At 43.0% G+C, this 21,764-nt stretch overlaps 1 protein-coding gene across 3 annotated transcripts; it reads right to left on the bottom strand.

Moving 5' to 3' along the window:
• Positions 1-617: 617 nt before the first annotated feature.
• Positions 618-21,704, bottom strand: RNF185 (ring finger protein 185). 3 transcript variants are annotated; one of them, XM_087943077.1, is made up of 7 exons: positions 21,594-21,704; positions 12,084-12,295; positions 9,906-9,924; positions 7,873-7,985; positions 6,272-6,326; positions 4,621-4,738; positions 618-2,850 (listed from the first exon to the last, which is right to left on the bottom strand). In XM_087943077.1, exons 2-7 carry the CDS (start codon positions 12,254-12,256, stop codon positions 2,753-2,755), a joined length of 576 nt encoding a protein of 191 aa, XP_087799203.1. In that variant the 5' UTR covers positions 12,257-12,295; positions 21,594-21,704; the 3' UTR covers positions 618-2,752. The 3 variants fall into 3 exon arrangements, with proteins under 3 accessions (XP_087799203.1, XP_087799202.1, XP_087799201.1); XM_087943076.1 differs by lacking the exon at positions 21,594-21,704 and adding an exon at positions 20,749-20,867; XM_087943075.1 differs by lacking the exon at positions 21,594-21,704 and adding an exon at positions 19,062-19,243.
• Between the last annotated feature and the right edge of the window lie 60 nt (positions 21,705-21,764).

Raw genomic sequence — 21,764 nt, forward strand, 5'->3', positions numbered from 1 at the left:
GGAGGGCCTTGCTTGGCTGGGGGAGGGAAACAGAGCCGGACGAAGCTGTGCCACTCGAGGGGAGCATACCTGGTTCTGTGCTCCAGCCCCCCCCCCCCCCGGGCGAAGTCAGGTTGGGCTGGTGGTCCTAGGACAGAGGTCTCCAAGGTTGGCCACTTGTGGACTTCAACTCCCAGAATTCTCCAGCCAGCGAGTTGAAACTTTAAGAAGTCTTAAGAAGTTGCCAAGTTTGGGGACCTCTGGTCTAGGGTCTCCTGCTTGAGCAGGGGGTTAGACTAGAAGACCTCCAAGGTCCCTTCCATTTCTGTTCTTATTGAAATGGTCCAGGGCAGAGGTCTCCAAATTTGGCAACTTTTAACACTTGTGGACTTCAACTCCCAGAAAGGGGAAGGGAAAGGAAAAGGAAGGAATTCTGGGAGTTGAAGTCCACAAGTCTTAAAGTTACCAAATTTGGGGACCTCTGTCCTAGGGGGAAGGAAGGCTCCAGAGAGAATCCTAGCAGGAAGCCCTGGTGCTCCTCCCGAGGGGAGCCAAGCCTTGAGATGGGGCTCCCCTTCTGGGGTGCTAGCGCCTCTCCAAGCCATTTGCCAGGAAATGAACTCCACACAACTGTAGGATAATGTAAAAAGGTGTTTATTATTCCGACTTTCACAACAGTGAAAATTAGTGAACAGCAGTGTTGCACAGTGGTACCATATTTCGCTAACCACAAGCCAAGAGGAAACTGAATAGATGGTGCAGAAGAAATAAAAGTGGGGGCGGGAATACAAAGTGTGTGGGGCAGAGGGGGACCTTTGAAAACCAGAAGTCCAGGGCTGGGCTGCTTATCAAAGAAACATGGCCAGTGGCCCCCTGAAGCAGAGGAAGCCCAGAATCCGCCACAATCTGCTGCGGCGATTCAGCCACAAACTTTTTCAGGTGCCACGCAATTCTGTCCCCTGGGCCCCCTCTGAAAGCAGACAAGACAGAAATAACCCGGTCCCCACCAAAGACAATGGACCTTGCCAATCCAACGGTCAACATCTGACAATTCAACGCCATCCCACTATCACAGCCCTTTGACGGTTTGTATAAGATTTATTTTAGAAATCCAGCTTTTCCAGTATGATAAAATTTCTAGGAAGGGGAGAAATAAAATATATTTGTCTACTTTAAAATGCAACTGAATGTGTTTTTTTTCCCCTTGACAGTAGGTGGCACTCATTTCCAAGGGATGGAGCCTTCTTGTTACCAAGTCTGATTTTGTTGAATGTTGCTGTGTCAAGCTAGGTCTGCCTCCTGCACTGAAAGACCAAGAGCCAGGATAGAATTTGGGCCACAAGAAAATTCACATTTGGTGTCTTACTTGAAAAGAAATGGTGGTGACATGCATCTTGCTCTTGAGATTTCCAACCTCGTACCCCTCCCCACCCAACATCCCACCTACATAAAAATAAGCCTCAACATCATTGGGGTCTGACAGCAACGTTCTGTTTAACCTCCAGAAGACCAAAACTATCATGAAATAAATAGTCCTTGAGAGGCTCTCCTACCAGAGTATTGGCAGTCATTCCAATGAGAGGGATGCATCCAGTGGGCCCAAAAAGATTCAACTGCAATTGTTTTGAAGGAGGATTCCTCCTCTGCCCCTTCCATAAAGAATTCTCTAAATGCACCTGGGTACCATCATGTGAGATGCTCTGTGGCTTAAGCGCTGTTCAAACCACTGCTGCATTGGGCCCATGATTACCCTTCCAAAAACAAAAACAAAAAAACAATCATGTCTTTGGTAATTTGAAAAAGCTCACACACCTTGGCCACATGCAAACCCTTTAAGCAGAATTCCTTGTTCTTGTCAAAAATGTACAGATTCCTATTTGCGTAATAATCATAATTGTGAGGTGGGGAGGCATAAAATACTCAGCAAATTACCCCGTAAGAGACTGTCCTACATTCCTCCCAGTTAACCTATTCCAAGTATGGAAAAAATGTACATTTCAGGAAGGAGAGATGTATATAAATAAGAACAGCAGCTGGAATTATGTCTACCTAAATTAGAAGTTGATAGCTGCTTTAAAACCCTTTAAAACACTGCTTTTATCAGCGAGGAAGTTTGCTGCATGACAGCTAACAGGCCCTCCAAAACCCTGAGATGAGATTCTGCCCCCTCCCCGATTCCAGTAAATTTAGATAGGCTACCGTTTTAGGTTAAAGAGTCTTTTATCCTTTCATTTTTGTGATTGCTGGAAAAACAAAGATGGGCGGTCTTTTATCACTTGGGTATGGGGCACGATCCTCTTCAGCCAGATGTCTTATCTATAGATGATGTTACCTGGAGTCTGTTGGCTTTTGAGCAAGATGTACAGCTGGGTTCTGAAATCCACTGATCTCCTTCCTGTCACTGCTCTTGAGACGCAAGATAGTGACTAGAGGTTCCGTTGCTAGCCACCACGCCCGATTCCCTTTGGGGCAGCATCTCTTCCAGATGTTTGGCACTAAGATTCAAACACTCCTCGTTGAGATACGGAGCTCAAAGCTAGGGTCAAAGTTCCAGACAGATCCTTGCTGTGTGAGTTATGGCTGAGCTTCAGAAAACTTTTTAAAACGTTAACTCCGGAGCTCTGGAAAAATAAGAGAGACTCGTCCTCACACGAAGACACCATTGGCTTTTAGGAGCCCCTCATTAGCTGAAGAATTGGACACCAAGAGGCAGACAGGGAAGACAAGCGGAAGTCTGTGGCTGGTTCAGAGCTCCACAAGGTATGGAGCCAAGCTAAGCAATCAAGAGCCAGAACATGATGACAAGGGCCACGAACAGGAAGAGGCGAGAAAGAAACTGTTCATCCACATACTGAGGAGTCCCTGGAACAGCTAAGAGAAAACAAAGGCCCAGAGTTATCAGCTTTTCTGTTAGCATTTACAAACAGAACTTTGTTTTTCCAGAGTTGGAGCTCTAGGTATGGAATCAAGACTCTCAAGCTGTTTCCTTAGAAGGCTTCCCAGAGGCTTTCAAAGGGACAGTCCCTACAATTATCTTGTCTTCTTAGAAATAAATGCCCTTTGGAAGGAGGAACTTCTTCCAAGGGATGTAGGGGCTCACTTCTCATTTAGTCATTGCAGTTGTTATGGTCGTAACACAGCTGCAAAGGGAATCCCCACTGACTCCTTGTCGGAAGGTTGCAAAAGGTGGTCACATGACCCAAAGGCAATGCAACAGTCATCAATGAGTCACTTGCCCGGCATCTGAATTTTGATCATGTGACCATGGGGGGATGCTGCAATGGTTGTGTGGAAAGCGGTCACAAGTCATTTTTTTCAATGCCGTTGTAACTTCAAATTTATTTATTTTTATTTATTTTATTTTATTTGTCAATCACTTACAAGGTAATAGGTATAAGTATAAATATGAGTAAGAATACAGGAAATAGGTACGAATAAATGGGGACAATAGGACAGGGGCGGGAGGCACGATGGTGCACTTATGCACGCCCCTTACAGACCTCTTAGGAATGTGTATTCTCTCCTTTCCTTTCCTTCCTCCTGCTCCCTCACTTCTTTTCTCTCCTCCATCTATTCTTTTCTCTTCTTCCTTCCTTCCTTCTCCTTCCCGTTCTCCTTCCTTCCCCCTTCCTTCCTTCTTTTATTTTTTATTTTATTTATTTATTTGATTTGTCAATCGCTTACAAGATAATAGGTATAAGTATAAACATGAGTAAGAATACAGGAAATAGGTACGATTAAATGGGGACAATAGGACAGGGGCGGGAGGCACGATGGTGCACTTATGCACGCCCTGTACAGACCCCTTAGGAAGGGGGTGAGGTCAATAGTGGAATAAACTGTTAAGTCGAGGACCTATCATAAAAAGTTCTTAGATCACTGGAAGTAGATTTCAATTAAATGTCAGAAAATATCTTCTGCCCATTGAAGAGTTTAGCCAATGACCCAGAGAGATAATGAGCGTCCCTTCCCTGTGGGTTCCTGCCTTGGCAGGAAGCTGCCCTGAAGAGGCCACCCCAATGCAAGGCTTTGGTGCATTAGCCAATTGTCCAAATAGAACAGGGGTCTCCAACCTTGGCCACTTGTAAGACTTGTGGACTTCAATTCCCAGAATTCCTCAGCCAGCTTTGCTGGCTGAGGAATTCTGGGAGTTGAAGTCCACAAGTCTTAAAGTGGCCAAGGTTGGAGACCCCTGCAATTGGAAACCCCTGCAATAGAAGGCCATAAAAACAATCAGTGGAACAGCCTGCCTCCAGAGGTGTGGGTGCTCCAACACTGGAGGTTTTTAAGAAGACAGCTAGTTCTCCAGAATGGTATATGGTCTCCAGCTTGGGCAGGAGGTTGGAGTAGAGGACCTCCAAATTTCCTTCCATTATTCTGTATTCTTCCAGGTTTTGCAAAGATCTCCCAAAGGGGTTGTCTCTGTTCTCTACAGCCTGCTGTAATTCATCAGGTAGTGACTCTGAAGAGGGTCATATACAGTACAGACGCTCATCGGGCTAAGTGAATAGATGAGCATTGATTCAGGGATGAATAGTTAAGCAAAACAGATCAGAATACTTGGTTGCACAACAATTGAAGCTCAACAGAGCAACACCACCCAGTCACAATTAGCCAGGCTAATTTTATTTCATTCCTTACCTGGAGGAGGCCGGCCATCGTTTATATTGAAGGCTGTAGCAAATATGCCAAATGGAAACGCTCCAATTCCAAATGACATTTGGAAGCCTCCATCTCCAAACCCAAAACCCTGGAAACCCTACAAACAAACAAACAATCATGTATGTATGTATGTCTTAGTTTACAAACTAAAATCTGACTGGTTGCAGCCTCTTTCAGGAGATTAGACGGACTTCCAAGTGGGCACTGTGAGAACATGATGAGCTGAAAGTAGCATCCCAGACCAACCTGGCACCATTTCCCTTCCAACAACACCAGAGTGTGTTCGACAAACATTTGATTAAATTTTATTTCATTAAATGGGTCCGTCTGAAAAAGTGCTGCAGGCTCCTGATGCTTGAGCTACAGATCATGAAAGTTTATGCCTTTAACAGATTTTCTAAGCTGTGAAAGGCGCTACCAGAGCCCTGATTTTCAGGGCTTTGTTGAGTGTATTCTCGGGCGATTGTTTTAGGTGCAAGAGTTTGTTTTTGGTGCAAACGTGTTTCCATTTTAAATTTAACAAGTTGATAGCATGCTAGCTCCCCCAAGACTTTAAGAGAGAAGCACGATGGTCTTTCCTGGTCAGAGGACAGACTGCCTGAGCAACCTGAGCTTATCCCCATAGCAAAAGGAGGACCGGAGATCACCTCCAGGCTGGGCAAGGCAGCCTCTGCACTTTGCCAGGGGAGCTTCAGGCACAAGCCATGCCAAAAAGGTGCCCTCCACCTTCAGCCACCTGATTCAACAAGGCTTTGGCTCTCTGGGGAGTAGAAGAACAAAGTGCTTCTTAATCACCCCCAGAAGAGCTGCTTGTTTGATGAAAAGAAAGCCGAGAGCAGCCTCTGGAGGCTCCATCTGACTTGCACAGAAAGTGGCAACTCTTTCGTCAGGCCAGGCCTGCTCCCCAACTCGCGGCTACGAAAGGTTGAAGCGGCCCATTTTCTCCAGAGCCTGCTATTTATAAAATCAGCATCCACAATCTCTTTGGATACAACTTGCTGCACCTCATGTAATGCAGGCTAACTTGATGCCCACTATATTTTAAAGCTGGGTTTCCAACCTTGGCAACTTTAAAAGCTGTGGGCTTCAACTCCCAGAATTCTGAATTTGCTGTCTAAAAGTCGCTGGCTATATCGGAGGTGGCCAACCTTAGCAACTTTAAGACTACTTTAACTTTAACTTCAACTTTAATTCAACTCCCAGAATTGCTTTGCTGGCTGGGGAATTCTAGGAGTTGGAGTCCATAAGCCTTAAGGTTGCCAAGATTGGACACTCCTGTTTTAGGGGTAGTCACACTGCAGGTGGAAGTTGGCAAAATCTACACCGGACTATTATTTCTATCAGCAATTTAACTCTCTCTACACCAGGGGTGTCAAACTTGGCAGCCTGCAGCTCAGATGGATCATGCACTGGCCACAGCCATGCCCGGTTTAGCAAAGTTGTGATACGTCACTTGACGATGCGAGTTTGACACCCCTGCTTTACACAAATGGTCATGCAATATTTAATTTGGCTTACAAAGGCCTGAAGTAGACAAGCCTGAAAGGTCTCCCATCCACCACTGGTCTATCCTGGCTGCATTTTCACTCTGCGCTTCTGAGAGGCACAAGCACATATTCTCCGTACTCACCCCTCGGTTTTCTGGCTCAGGTCTCTGGCCTTGAGGTCGAGGTGGCGTTTTCTCCCTGCAAGACACAATCCATTATGGGGTTTAATGAGGATATTTAGCAGTTGGCTAGAAGCCCCAATGGGGGAGGATCACACTGGAGGTGGTTGGTCGACTAATAGCAGATCCCACCTCTCCCCTGTATGTTCTCTGAGAGAGAGAGAGAGAGAGAGAGAGAGAGAGAGAGAGAGAGAGAGAGAGAGAACACTTCATTTTGATGTTGCAAGCTGCCCAGAATCTCATTGTAGCGAGATGGGCGGCAAATAAATTTAATTAATAAATACTGCTGAGGCCCAGAGCCTCTCTCCCCCACCCTCTGGGCCCCAGCCCCTCCTTTTCATCTTAAGAGCTACCCTGCTGCAGCATTTCCACCCCTGTGTTGAGATAGCATCAGTCAATGCGCAGAGAAGATCTCCATCCCAAATGTCACCTGTCTTCTTGGTTTTAGTTTCTTATTTTATCTTAATTTCAATTGTTTTGTATTCTTTACCTTTTTATCATTTCATAAGCCACCCAGAGTCGCTCTGCAACAGTGAGGACACAGATAAACCTCCAAGTGGCTTCAACAACTCTCTAAAAAGAACGCAAATGACCAGCTGTCTGCAAGGAGTATAAATCCTTCCATTCCCCACCATCCAGTCAGAGCTGAAGAAGCTTCTTGCATGAGAAGCGAAATGTCTTTAAAGAAAAAACTAAGAAAGTCCAGCTGCCTCTTGAAAAAGCGCTTTTGGACATGCAAGAGAGCTGCAGGCCTGGCTGCCACAGGGAGACCCAGGGGCAGGGCGGACACCCACAACCTGAAAATGGCCTTATTGGAGGTGCGCAGAAACCTAGCAAGGTTCACTCCAGGGATGCAGAAGCAACTTCCAAGCCTATTGGAGCCCCCTCCAGGAGCCCCCTCCATGTTTCAGCAGACCCTGGTCATAGAACCCCACACTGAGCTGTGGCTAGCAAACAGCCATTCAAGAAAACGCCTCTACCGTTACTAATTGTCTTCTGAAAGAATCCTGATGAACTCCCCAAAAAGGCAAAATCCTCCTAGATATCGTTTTGTTTTTGTTTTTTAATTAGTATTTCTAAGTTCCAAAGAAGGCTTCCACTGTTCAGTAATGCAGCTGCCTAGGGCAGACTTGCAGACTATGATCTGTGAAGCTTAAATCTGTCCATCCTTAAGAGTCTTGTCTCTCCTACTAAGGTAGGGAGAGGATGGGAGGAGAAATCCCCAGACTTGAGCTTTGACAATCTTTGCTTGTTGATTCTTGGCCTGTGAGCCTTCTGGGTTGACACATCCAAATGTGGAACACTGTCTTTCCCATCTCCAGCCGCATCATGTGAAGCTACACCGCACCCCACCCAGAATGATGCGGCCAGAGACGAGCAGCCCATGCAGCAACCTATTACCAGTAACAAACATTGGAACGGTGAGATTCTTACAGGTCAGAAAAGGTTGCTGAAACCTGAAGACTAAATCTGAGTCAAGAGTAGCCAGACAGGTTTTCCCTCCATGAATTCCCCTCGAGTAGAACTTGAAAGCAAAAGGCTGTTCCCAGCGGAGGCCGTCTTACCTGGGGTCCTGTTGTCCAGTGCTGCCCCTTCCATAAAGTGGTATGACTTTATCACGGCTGATTCCTGCTTTACATACAGGACACACCTGTCTGTTTGGCCTGGTCTCCAGCCACTGAAAGGCAGAAAAGAGGAACGGCATCTTGGTAAAAACCTGGACAGAAGAATGCCCCGATCTCCCAGGCCCCGGGGAAGGGAGCCTTTGCAACACTGGGGTGGTTGCTAGTTGTGTGGCTTGTCTCGACACCTGAATTCTTCTTTCTGATTTTTCTATTTTAAGCATAATCACTTAGGAGCCACCCAGAATCGTTTTTAAATTGAGGATCTCCTAAATCTACTAATAAAAACATGGAGTGCTGCAAAGATGCTACATGTTAGCTTTACAGGTATTCCTTGTTTAGTGAGCACAATTAGGACTGGCAACGTGGTCCCTAAGCAAAGTGGTCATTAAGTGAAAAAAAAGGTGACTGACAATTTTACTTCAGGTTTCCTCTGCTTTACAGCATCAGGACACCATCTCAAAAGCTGGCTGAGCCCAAACAGCTGAGAAAAGGGGAAATCTTACGGCCCCTTTTTCTCACTCCCCAACCCTTTGGAAGGCTCATCCCAATGCTGGGATAAGTAGCAAGAAGAGAACAGATATTTGTATTTACATTCATTGGAGAGAAAGGGATTACAAGAGACTAAGCCAGCGCACAATAGGAATGGAACACATGGAAAGGAATGCACTGGAGGCAGACAAAAGCCTTTAGTGTGTGAAACTGACTAGGGTCTTGATCATTTTAGGCTGCAGCTGCCAGGCCCATTCTAATCAAGGTCACAGAGCTGAGCCTGTTAACTTGCTGCACTGCAGACAAAAACAGCGGCTTAGGAAGAGAGAGAGTTTCTTTAGGCAATCTCTCAGGGTTGGGGGAAAGAAAAAAAATGGGCCAGGCACAGGACAATAGGTACCATCTGACTGTAATGGTGAACAGGGACTGAGAGATGCTGCAGAGATAATAAACGTGGGCTTTGGTCACAAAGTTACTTTTACATTGTAAGTGAATGGTCACTATCCGAGGCAGTCATTTGATGAGGACTACCGGTACTTTTTGCAGGGCCCAAAGTGTTCAGCTGTTTCCCCTCCCACAGAACTCCCAACACTATAAAATAATCCTGGTCTGGACAGGGGCTTGGTACTTCCATCATTTTACCCTGTTGCGATTATGGAGAGGAGGAAAGCAACCAGGCCTTTCACCCATTCAGTGGGAGATGGGTCAGCCCCTTTTCAGACATTACAAACTAAATATCAACAGACACCAACAGGCCCAGCCCAGGAACGACCTAGGACAACCCAGCCAAAGTTCAGGTTCTTTATTTGTTCAAACCAAATAGACAGAATCTTGCCAGACTAAACTTTTGCTCCTCTCACCCGAACGAATGTATCCTGGGAGATTCCTAGGAGCAGCTATTCTGACTTTTCCTCTATCTCCTACCCATCTCTTTTCTCCCCTATCTCCTTGAAATGTGCTCCCTCCTTCCTTCCCTTCGGTAGGCACAATCCACCACAATATCTCACCTTTCTAATCTGAAAGTTCACACAAGATCCTTACGTGAGAGCATCAAAATCTCACTAAAGATCCAATGTCTTTTAAAACATTCTGTTATCTGCTGCTGCGGGGTTAGGAAATGTGATTTAAGCCCACCATAAATTCAAAAAGGGCTCTCCTAAAACCATCTAATCTGCCATCTGAGGTATCAATCAAACAGAATGACAGAAAAGGACAGCCAGAATATACCCTGGATGCTCATTGTTACTAAACAGTGGCATCTCATTGCCGCTCATCCCTCTTTTCATAAAAGCCCCCAAACAGTAAATTGCCAACAATTGCATGGTTAATGCTAATTACAAAACGGAGTTGCCTTGGGGAGAACGCACAATCCATCTACAAATGGAAAGGCATATTGCACCTTCCCAGAGTCCCTTGGGAAACCAAGAAGGTGGATTGGGTAACCAAAGCTGATGAAAGACAAAGCAAAGCAGAACCAGCCTTACCTGGTGTAAACAGGGCCAACTGCAGGGATTCCCAGAGTGATTTGTTCATAAAGTAGAATGTCCGCAGAGGTGGCAGTGGGGAGAAAGACCAACACGCACACAGGTTAGACGTGGACAATCAGAAACCTGAAACCCAGCTCTGCAAATTCGACTCTCGGATAACACAATCGCAGTATTTTAAAAGGCAGCAGCAAAAACAGGATTTTCCTGCTTTTTTTAATAGCTGGTCTTCCCACTTTTACAAACCAGCACAGAGATTTCTTGAACTAAGGGACTCTAAAGTGGAACTTCCCTTACTAAGAAAACATGAATTGAATTCCGCATAATTGAATTCTGAATTACCAGAATTCTGCAGAATAAGGAAAAGAACATCCCACCCCCCAAGAAATGCAGTGTGATACACAGCCTGAATGACAACATGACACAGAAAAAGAGGACAGGACTTCTTGCTTTGCCAAGTCTCAGAAGAGAGGTGGTCTCAAATCTCAGATCATCAGCTGGGCAGATTCTTGGATGCATTCTTACATTACCCACAGCTGTTGCACTAGTGTCACTAAGATATTTCCACCCCTGTTAACTGCAGTTACTACTTCTGGGAGCCCAGGATTACTTAAGATTGGATGTTTTTTATACTTATGTGAAATGTTATACTCTGGCAGAACCTGTATATATTTAAAATGCCCTCCAGGGACTCCTGTTTTGTAACCCAGAGTTTGGCTCATTGTCTTCTCCACACTTTCATAACTATGGCTGAAGCTCATGGCCATTATACCGAGAGAAAACCAGAAAGTCTAGATCATGTGGCTGGATTTGGAGCACGGACACAAAACAAGATGGTTCATTCTGTCTGCTTTAAATTCAAGAAAAGGCAAGAGACAAATTTAAACTGAAATATTAATTCAGAGTGAATAAATACAATCACGATTGTAGGGATGCTGTTAAAAGCTTCTTGGCTGCAAACTAAGCAACATCTGAAATGCAGGTTCCCAACAAAGCTATTTGTGAGGATGCGACAAAAGAGAAATGCCAAGAATGAGACAGGCAGCATCTAAATGTGATAAATAAAAATAAATAATGCAGGAAGCCCCCTTTTTCTAATTTCAGCTACTGGCTTACCACTTACCACTACTGTCAATGCTGCTCCAATTTCATAGTTAATTTACTCACAGTTTAAACTTAGCTGCATGAATAGTCATTAGCTGTGCTTACACCTAAGTATACAAACCATGTGTAACAACAGCTAGATTTGCACAATATGCTGAGTCAAACCCAATCAAGCCACGTTATGCTTTGGCATAGTGTGCAAATCAAGGCACTAATTAAAGCAGCCCATAGAATAGGAGCACAGGATGGCAGCTCACTGTTGAAGCACAGACTTTGCAAGCAGAAAGCCACCGTTCACCAAGAGCCGGAAGAACTTGATTATGCTGAATGAGGTTGAGTTGAGGGGCTCCTAGAAGCAAAGTAGCATCTCTAGCCGTGGACAGGAAGGTTCATCACCTGCACATGTCTGTGCCTGCCCCACCTCTAAATCCTCACATTGCAGCCTAAGTTCTCTTTGCAACAACTGACATCCGGGCATCCAGCAGCAAAAGTTGCTGCTGAGCCGCGTTCAAGGGTTCTTGAACCAAGATGATTTCCTAAAAATTGGAACTCTGCAGCATCCAATCCCTAAAACAATTCCAGTTCCTAGTCCAATAGGTGGACTAGGATGGAGGCACAATTCCATTGGCCCTATGGACACCGAAAATGGGCTACATACAGCTGGGATTGGTCCCAGGAACCGTTTCTCTTCCTTTAGCCCATTCCTTTCACAGCTCCACCCCTTAATGCATTCTCAAGGATTGAACGGTGTCATCCAACCCTATGGGGGGCAAGTTGACTACTCCTTATAGCGCAGGGATGTCCAACCTTGCCCACTTTAAGGCTTGTGGACTTCAACTCCCAGAATTCCCCATGCTAGCTGTGGAATTCTAGGAGATGAAATCCACCAGTCTTAAAGTGGGCAAGGTTAGACAACCCTGATGTAGAATCAGTCACGAGTTTAGGCCTTCAGCTTTACCAATCTCACCTGCCTGGTAAGGATGATATGGGGAAAGAAGCAGCAAGTGGGAGGCAGAGCCTTTAAGAGCCCTGATTTTAAGTATTTGCCTGCTGAAAACTGAGAGTGATACTGACCAGAAGAGGTGGCCACACAGACTGATCACAGCATCCTTGGCAGTGTCCAAACAGATGTTGCATTCAAATGTGCTGTCCTGACCCGTACTGTCCCCGTTGCTGCTGTTCCCGCTGGTTCCACCCGCACTGGAACTTTCTGTAGAAGCTGAAGCTGCAGGTCCTTTGCTGGCCATTTTTGGCTTCCAGTTAGAAACTCTGTGGGAAACTGAATCCTGGCAGAGCAAATAATAATAATAATAATGAGTGTTAGAGCCAGAACTGAAGAACATCATCAAATGATTCAAAGTACAGATTTTATGCAAAGAAACAGTAGATTGTGTACTTGGCTTGTGAAAGAAGATTGCACAAACTGATTATAAGCAACAACATAACACGGTTGCCAAAATGATTTGCTGGAGCACCAGTAAAAATTATCATTTGCCAGTAATGAAAAAATGGTGGGAACTAGTAAGTTGAAAAAGTAGTCAAAAATGATCAGAATAAAATATGTGAGATTCTGAATTCAAACTGATAAAAAGCCTTGGCTCATAACACTCCAGAGTTTGGACAATTGATGGGGCAATACCAGAGGAAAGTAGAATAGAAAATAAAGGACTGGAGAAGATCACAAAGTATTAAGATCTGAAAACAGAAACTGAAAGATTGTGGCACAAACCAGCTGTGGTGATTTCAATGATTATTGGCACACTGGGTACCATTCCAAAAACTCTCAGACGGCACTTAGAAAACCTGTGCATTAACAAAATTTCCATCTGTCAATAGCAAAAGGCCTCACTGCTTGGATCCACACATGTACTATGCCAATTCATTACGACATCTTAGATTCTTGGGAAGAACTTGATCTGTATAAAGACCAACATCAGCAAAAAGAACTGCAGCTGTCACTTCATCTTGTGAACAGACTATATAATAATATTATTATTATTATTAATGGACATGGCAGTAACTTGGAGGCAGCAGAATAGAGAACTGGAAAAAAAATCACAAAATCCAAAGGCCTGCAAACAGAAGAATGAATGTGGCAAAAGAAAAGTACCCAATAGTGGTAAGTGCAACCTTGGGTGCAATCCTAAAACATCTGGAGCATCACTTGAACGACATAAGCATTAACAAAACCACTGCTAGTCAATTGCAAAAGGAAGTTTTACTTGGGGCAGCTTACATCCTGTGAGGATACCACTAATACCATCAGAAAGCAATATTTGCCTATCCCAGCTCTCTGGGAGGACTCAATAGGTGAATAAAAATGCAAATCTAGCCTGAACATCTGACTGACCATGAAACCAACCATAATAATAATTCAAAAACCACCATTATTTTGCTAATTATGCCCACGAGGAGATGATACCCCAGAGGCTAGTTGTGCAATAAGAGCACTGATGACAGATCTTAAGAGTTTAGAACAGACAAGAGAAATCCTGACAGATTAAGAAACAATCAAGTCTTAATATGAGAATAAGAATCCCATGTATGCTTTTTATTCATGGTAATTTCTGCCACAACACTGAACACAGCTGTTTCTAAACACTTATTAAAGTTCATTGTGTGCATCAAGAATCTCTGCGTTACATGAATATATAATAATTAAAATTACATATCCACATGCTGCCCTTCCCAGAGAACCCAGCAGAGCTTGTCTGTGACGGAACAAAGCTGAAATATAGATTTAACAAGGTAGCATGACAAACAGATAAATTCTCTAAAATGTCTAGCATTCAATAAGATATGTACAAATCTTTAGAACAGAGGTTTCCAAACTTGGCAACTTTAAGATGTGTGGACTTCCCAGAATTCTCCAGCCAGCAACGTTTGGGGACCCCTGCTTTAGAGAAACTGTCTAGTAAATAACTTGTTAGGCAGAGAGACCAGTCAGCAGCTGAAAGAAGGAAAGAGCTCTTGGTCATCATCAGGGGCAGAAAGAGCTTAGGGGCAGCTCCTTGGATTGCTGGAGGAACAGCCCAAATTCTACCATTCAGAACAGTTCACACAGGAAGGAGCCAACTCCAGTTAAACTCTTGTTCTTCTTCTTCCATATCCATCATTGGATGTTGGCAATCCTGTTGGCGATCCTATTTTGATCAACAGCCTCACGGAAAAGTGCTGCTGAGTTTTGTCCAAACTGGTCCCTTAGATTTTGAAGCCCTGATGTTCTTCTTCTGCCTGGATCTTCCTTTGCCTTCCATTTTTCCCTGAAGGATGAAGTGAAGGATGCTGTATTTTCCCAGGTGTCGCATCACAGGTCCAAAATATTCTAACTTTCTCTTTTTAATGGTTTTGATGATTTTCTTTGGCTTTCCCCAGGCAGCCGATCACCTCCTCATTTCTGATTTTGTCAACCCAATATACATAACAGCCGTCTGTAAATCCAGTTCCCCCAAATCTGTCTCCTAACAGACTGGGAAAGCTGCAGTGGTTCTCCCTTCTGTATTCCCTGCTTGCCCTGAGGGTAGATAGGCTGAAACCCTGAGACGTCTACTACCTTCTAAACCAGGAGTGTCCAACCTTGGCAACTTTAAGACTTGTGGACTTCAACTCCCAGAATTCCTCAGCCAGCAAAATTCTGGGAGTTGAAGTCCACAAGTCTTAAAGTTGCCAAGGTTGGACACCCCTGTTCTAAACTGATCTGGATTTGACTCCCACTGGGAATGTCATGAAGCAAGCCTTCATTTCGAAGTGGTCTGGCCTGAAGGAGTTTCAGGATGCTAAACCTGAGCAGCCAGAACACAAGAGTTCTTGGCTCCAGGGATGGAACAGAATTGCAAGGGGGACTAGCTGTAGCTCAGAAAAGAAAATCTTTTTTGGACTTCCGGTTTGTCGGCTTCGCAAGCGGCAGGGATTTGCGATCCTGCACGATCCCTGCCGCGCTAGCCGCTTTGGTGCCTCCGATCCATGGATCTGGAGGCTAAGGCTGCCACGAAGAGGCAGCCGAAGATAGGAGGGATCCGGACAGGGGGTTGGGGTTTTCGCAGACCCCTTCCCCACCCGGCTTAACCCTCTTTTCTCAAGGCGGTGGAGCGGCGGTCAGCAATGGCCGCCACAAAGAAGCTGACAGCTGGACAAGATCGTGCTGGAGGAAGAAGGAGAAAGTTTTGAAGCGAAAGTGTTTTGGCTGAACTGGGACTATAAGATACAAGTAATATCCTGAAAATCCTGATTTTTTGAAAGATACTTTGTTTCCAGAAGAGATTTACAAGCGGCAAGTGAAAGTGTTTAAAGAGAAAGTTTACTCTCCTTCCACATGGATTTAACAAATGGATATTGAAAATCCTGCTATTTTACAGAAGGTAAAAATTTAAAGCTTTCTGTTATAAGTGGGAATGGAGAGGACAAAAGGAAAATTTCTATTAAGATTTTGTTGGAGGAGATGCCTGGAAGATTTTGAGATTGGAAGTTAATTGTAATAAGACTTTAAAATACAGATTGGGTTTTTTTTTCCCTTGCCATTTGATATTACCCCAGGAGGAAAAAGGGTGAAGAACTTTGTGCTCTGTTTGGATTGTTTGATGACTTTGGGATTTTGGGGAATTGTTTCAAGCTTTGAATTATCTTGGTTGTTTTAAGAAGAAGAAGAAGAGAAAAAAGAAGAAGAAAAGGTTTATAATGGCTTTATCTGTTGATGAACTGAGAGAGGAATATGGTAAAATAAAAAAAGGTAAAGACGGTGTGAGAGAATTTTTTTGCTTTTTAGAAATGGCGCTTGCCACTTATCAACAAACACAACAATTAATGGATGATGATGATGATGATGATAATGAAGAAGAAGAAGAAGAAGAAGAAGAAGAAGAAGAAGAAGAAGAAGAAGAAGCCATCTTTAAGAAGAGTCTACAAAGTTGATTAAGAAAGGAAGGAAAAGAAGGAAGGAAAAAGGACATAAGACTTAAAAAAAAACATACAAGAAAAGAGAAAAATAAGATGTAAAATCAATACAATGTTAATTTAGAAAGCAAAAGAAAAGAGAAATACAACAGAGAGGGGAAGCGAAGGGGGGCAAAAAGACCAGATGGGACAAGATAGGAAGGAAGAAGGGGGGGAAAAGCCACAAAGGTATAAAACAAGATGTGAAAAAGAAATCTTTTTGTTTCAAAATATTTCTGCAAGGTACATAAGATAGTATTGTAGTATTTGTATTAGAAATAGAAAATTAGAATTTTATAAGACTTAAGTAAAGATTAAAACATTAAAGGTTTAATAATGATAGATTTTAAGATTTAATAAAATATTAAAAGGAATGTTTAAAATATTTAGTTTAAGTATAGAGTTTAATTGACTATTGTGTGGATGTTTGTATGAACTTATTATTATGGTATTTGTTTTTGCAATAGATAATTGCAATGTTATGAGATTTAATGTTTAATTATATATTTAATTACTTTATGGATTTACTATTTTAGTAAGTAGAATGTACTAAGCAGAATTAGATGGGGAATTAGGTGTTACCTTAAATGTAACATACTTCGATTAGTGATTTCAGGAGAAATCTTTTTTTTTTCTAATATGAATGAGATAAATGGATAATTGGAAAAGAATGGACAAAAGATACAAATATAATGATTTAAATTAAGATGAAATAAATAAAATAGAATTAAGAAGAGTGGAAAGCGGGGAGAAGTTATAATGAAGATATAGAAGGGTAAATAAAATAGGTAATGGCATATAAGTTGAACATGAATTTAATTGAAGTCCATACAAAGAGAGGTAATCCGGGGCCAAGCTACTTTTTAAAAAGAAGTTTTATGTTTTTGTGTTTTGTGTGTGTATGTTTGATTGAGATTTAATAAAACCTTGGGAGAAAGCGAGAAGAATAATTGTAAACAAGGCAGAGGGAAATATGAATATGATGAGTATAAAATAGATAAATATTGAAGAAATGTAATTGAATAAAGAGAAATAATGAGAAATCTGATTTAAGTGGAAATGGGATATATTAGAAGTATATTGTATAAAACAGTGTTTTATCTGCCTTGTAAGAATTTGTGATGGAAAGAGGTTTAATGTTTTTAATGTCTAATGATGCTTTGTTTGTCTTTCAAATTAATAAAATTTGTTTCAAAAAAAAGAAAAGAAAGAAAATCTTTTGATAACTACCATTAGACGACACCTGCATCGGGGGTTTTATTCTCACCTTTTCTGTTTTAATTCAGCAAATGGAAAAAACAGAGATAGAATATCAGTTGTACAAAAGGAAGCCGCAGTCTCTCTTAACCCAAGATGAATGTTATGTTTGAATTATTTTAAATTCACACAGAGTTGTGCTGCAACACAGGTCAATTTTTCTAGCAGGGAACAGATCTTTAACTAGGAGAAAATGGACTAAATTGAGAAGAACGTGGCACTAAATTATAGGCTACCCTTCGTTGTATTTTTCTGGCTTGAGGAAATTCCTCAAAGAGATTTCTACAGTGACAGATGCACTTGAGAGATCTGAGTTACAGCTAGAAGAACTGAAAGAACCTGAAAGCCAAGAATTTTCTAATAACTATTTCTGAAGTTATTGCATTTACAAACATTGCACTCTTCAGAATGCACTTGATAGAGATTTAACATAACTTTAAGGACCCTTCACTACTTGTATTAACATTAGTTATAAATAGCTTTTTTTTTTTTACTTTTCTAGGCCAATATCAATGTATCTTATTCTGGAAAGTACCTCCACTCCCCCAATTTGTTATAAGCGATCAGGCCTAAAGGCTTTGAAACACAACAATCCCAGGACAGGAGCTTAAGATAAAGGTAAATACTGGTAGTCCTCAATTTACAACAACTGAATTTTGATATCACATGACCATGGGGATGCTGCAAAGGACGTTAACAATGAAAAACAGTCGTAGGTCGCTTTTTTCAATGCTGCTGTAGCTTTGAACAGTCACTACATAAACTGTTGTAAGTTGAGGATGCCCTGTATCAAGAAATCAGGAGAGGCTTGGGAGCCCCTTTCCCAAGCAGCCCATCTTATTAAAAGGCAGAAGTTTGATAAGCTGCAGCTCCCTTCATCATTTCCAAAGGGCAGCTGACGGATAACCAAATATTGTCTTATACGCTCAATGCCTCTAACAAAGGCAGCTGCAGCTCACCAAACTTCTGCCTTTCAACAGGTGGATAAAAATTGATTATCAGATTTTTTAAAATTTAAATTGGATTTTTTTGATTTTTATTGAATTTATTTTAATAAAATGCTTCTGGAGTAAAAAAAATCTATCTAAAGATAGTTTTCTATTTGTGATACATTAATTATACATTAGCTTATTCATCATGAAATGGAGCTTAGTTAGATAGCATGAGGCTGTATATTCTACAATATTTACATTCAATGTAAATATTCATTCAATGAATCCTCATTCAATGAATCCAAGCTCTGCAAGCTAAATAGAAACCTTCATTTGATTTGCAAAGGATAACATTAAAGATTCTAACTGCCAGCGAGACTGAGTCCTCACATTGAAAGCACCCCTGTCGTTTCAGATCCATCATGGCAGCACCTGTTAGTGGGCATCCACTCACCTGCTGCCTGCCATGTCCCTCACCTTGTTATGTCACTGCCACATCACCAGCTGTCCCATTAAAGGCAATGGGACTGTCGGCGAGTCAACAGCGGGTCAGAGGAGGACAGTTGCTCTTTAAAAATTATGATTTAAATCAAGTTGATTTAAATCAAGTCTGATTTAAATCAAAACCACCCTGACAAGAAGAATCACAAGATATATTATTTTTAGTTTTCACACAGAAAAAAAACAAGTCTACTCCCAGTTCTCCCTTATGGCAATACACCAAAACCTAGTTAAAGAAGGGTGCCATCTGATGTTGCTACATCACTGAAACAAGGCTGCTGCTCAAAAATACTGATCAAATCTTAGGTAACATCCAAACCTACAGCCTTTGAAAGTCATAAAATACTTGGGGATATATGGACTACTTCCTTCCTCTTAGCAAATACGTTCATAAATAAATACAGTAATAACAATAACCTCCAGCCTGACTCACCTGAAGCAATCTCCGCTCGCCTCCTATGCAAATATTTCCAAGAAAAACAAAAAAAGCAACGGGAACGCCTGTATCTTCTCTCAGCTCTGTTGAAAATGTCCACGCGCAACCAGCCACAAGGAATCCAGGAAGCCTTCATGCCCACAGTAGCCAAACACACAAGTGGAGAAAGAGAAGATCTCTATTTCAACAAACTTTTTTTTTTCATTCAATTACATCATGCAGGATGCCCCCAAAGGACAACATCACAATCTGCTCGCATTTAACAGATCAGCTTTGCCAGCTCCAAGCTCTCTTTGGTGACGTCAAAGGGTGCAATTCGAATGCAAAAAAAGGCAATACTGTAAGCAAATGATAGTGCCGACTTTCATGACATCTAGTACTTCCTTCCCACAGAAAAAATATTCTCTAAACTTAGATATGGGAGATGCTTTTTTAAAAAAAAAAAAAAAAATATTTAAATGCCTTGTCTCTGCAATTGAAACTCCCAATGTGAAATCTTTACATCCATGTTACTATTATTTGACTTTTTGGTACATTAATTATTGCAAGCCACTTATTTGAGATGGGCAAGTATAGAAACTGAATAAATCAATTATAGCCCTTCAGGAAATGAGTCTTAAAGCCATTTTCTATGCAAGCCTACTATATGTATTTGTAAATAAATTCAAGTTGTTCATTAGAGCTTAGTTTTTAAAAACAAATAAGAGGAGATAAGTGGCATTATCCTTTAAATGTAATCTTTACATTAGCAATAATTAATGTTTAGTAATGTGATTACTTATATACCAGCAGCAAAACATTGTATTAAGTGAACCCTAGAAGCAAGCCAACTAACTTTTAGAATAAGATAAGACTGGAAAAATCTTAGATGGCACGCAAGGGTCTAAAATTCTTATTCTGAAAGTATATTGTGCTGAAATATTTAAGCACCACCTGACTGGGTAGTTTACAATAAAAGGGGTGGGGAACCAATGGTTTACATAAACAGCAACAGGATTTTTAAAGTGAATCTTAGAAATTCAAATATCCTTCTACTCTGTCATAAATTGTACTACATTCTAAAAAAAGCTAATATGTTTATTTGCAAAACTATTCTAAATGTTAACCTGGAAAATTAAGCAGTAAGGAGAGAATGCCCATAAACTGCTTCCCACATATGGAACCAAAACAAACGAAGGGCTATCCTGGATCAAGTCTGAGAACCGAAGTCTATGCACAGCCATCCCTCAAGACAAATAGTCACAGTTTCAAACTCAAAGCTGCATCTCGAGGCAATGAGCAAGTCCATCATCCCCTGTGAGACAACCCAGAGTCCTAGAAGCTTAGAAAAGTGATTTTTACCTGCTCTCCAGGCATGATGTGGTCAATATTTAGGCTTGTGGGTGATGGAATGAAATGTTTGCTTGCTTGAAGAGTAAGATATAGATCAAAACTATAAGCCTTATAGTCTCGATCTATATATATATATCAAGGGTCTCCAACCTTGGCCACTTGTGGACTTCAACTCCCAGTTTTACTCTTCAAACCAGCAAACATTTCATTCCATCAGTATAAGGTATTTTGCCACATTATATATTATTACCTTCTGCCTAGCATTTCCATTCCCGCCCCCACATACACACACACAAAACAGAGGTGCAGGGTTTGTTCTTTTTGTTCGGATCCAGCGACTGTTGTGACCCACCGACTGTCACAGGGACGGATCCACCGACTGGTCCCTTGAGGCTGACCCTCGGCAGCCCGGCCCGAAGTCGCCCAAGGGCTTTGGGGCCATAACTCGCCTCCTCCTCCTCCTCCTCCTCCTCTCAGGCAAAATGAATGGAAGAGGAAGGTTACAAAATCGTTCCCCACCCAGGCGCTGCGTTTCCCAACCTTCCCTCCTCCCACATCCCGAGGTCAACAACCGGTCCGAAGCCCAGATCAGATTTACAGATTAGCAGAGCTTGGAAGGGACCTTGTAGGTCATCTAGTCCAACCCCTGCCCCGCCCAAGCAGGAGACCCAGCACCTTCTTCTTCTTCTTTTCTTCAGCGTTTGTCTCGCGCTCTGGCAGGTCCGCTAATGTCCTTGAGTACTGCTTCCACGCCTCTCTGTCTGAATGTCGTCTGCCCCGAGGTCGGCCTTGATCGTGTCCATCCAGCATTGCTTAGGTCTACCACGCGGTCTCGCTCCTCCGACAATCACCTTCATCGCAGATTTGATGATGGATTCTTCCGGCGCGACTCACATGGCCGAACCATGTCAGGAGACCCAGCACCATTTCTGACGATGCGACCCCGACCTTTCCCCCTCCCCGACGCCCTTCCCCGGCGGGACCGGAGAGCCGCCCCGCCCCCGGCTTCCCGGCGGAGGAGCCCACCACCCCGCTCAGGGCCAGTGGGCGGCTCCTTTCTGCCCGGAGACTCCAGGCCGATCGACGACGGCCTCCAAACGCCCCGCTCCACCGCCCGCGGGCTCCTCCTGGTCTCGACTCTGGATTCCGCGCCTGCCGGGTCCCCACCCCGCCCGGTCGGTCGGTCCCCCCGCTCACCGGAAGGGGCCACAGCCGCCGCTCTTCTTCCCGGACGGCGTACGTTTCTTTCCCCTCTGAGCCGGAAGTGAGTGAGGCCTGCACACCGGAAGCGCTTTTCGGCCCTCTTGCGCCGCCACGAAGGTTCCGGCGCGAGGGATCCGTCCGCGAGGCAGCGGCCTTTCCTGATCC

The sequence above is a fragment of the Notechis scutatus genome, chromosome 13 (genome assembly GCF_049901735.1).
Source record: "Notechis scutatus isolate UNSWTSFEM ecotype Mainland chromosome 13, rNotScu1.2, whole genome shotgun sequence".
NCBI classification, from domain to species: domain Eukaryota; kingdom Metazoa; phylum Chordata; class Lepidosauria; order Squamata; family Elapidae; genus Notechis; species Notechis scutatus.

Coding starts and splice junctions, on each gene's coding strand:
- RNF185 (XM_087943077.1), bottom strand. CDS start 12,256: ATGGCCAGCAAAGGACCTGCAGCTTCAGCTTCTACAGAAAGTTCCAGT. Junction 4,739..6,271: donor CTGAGCCAGAAAACCGAGGG/GTGAGTACGGAG, acceptor GTTTGTTTGTAG/GGTTTCCAGGGTTTTGGGTT. Junction 2,851..4,620: donor CGATGGCCGGCCTCCTCCAG/GTAAGGAATGAA, acceptor GTTTTCTCTTAG/CTGTTCCAGGGACTCCTCAG.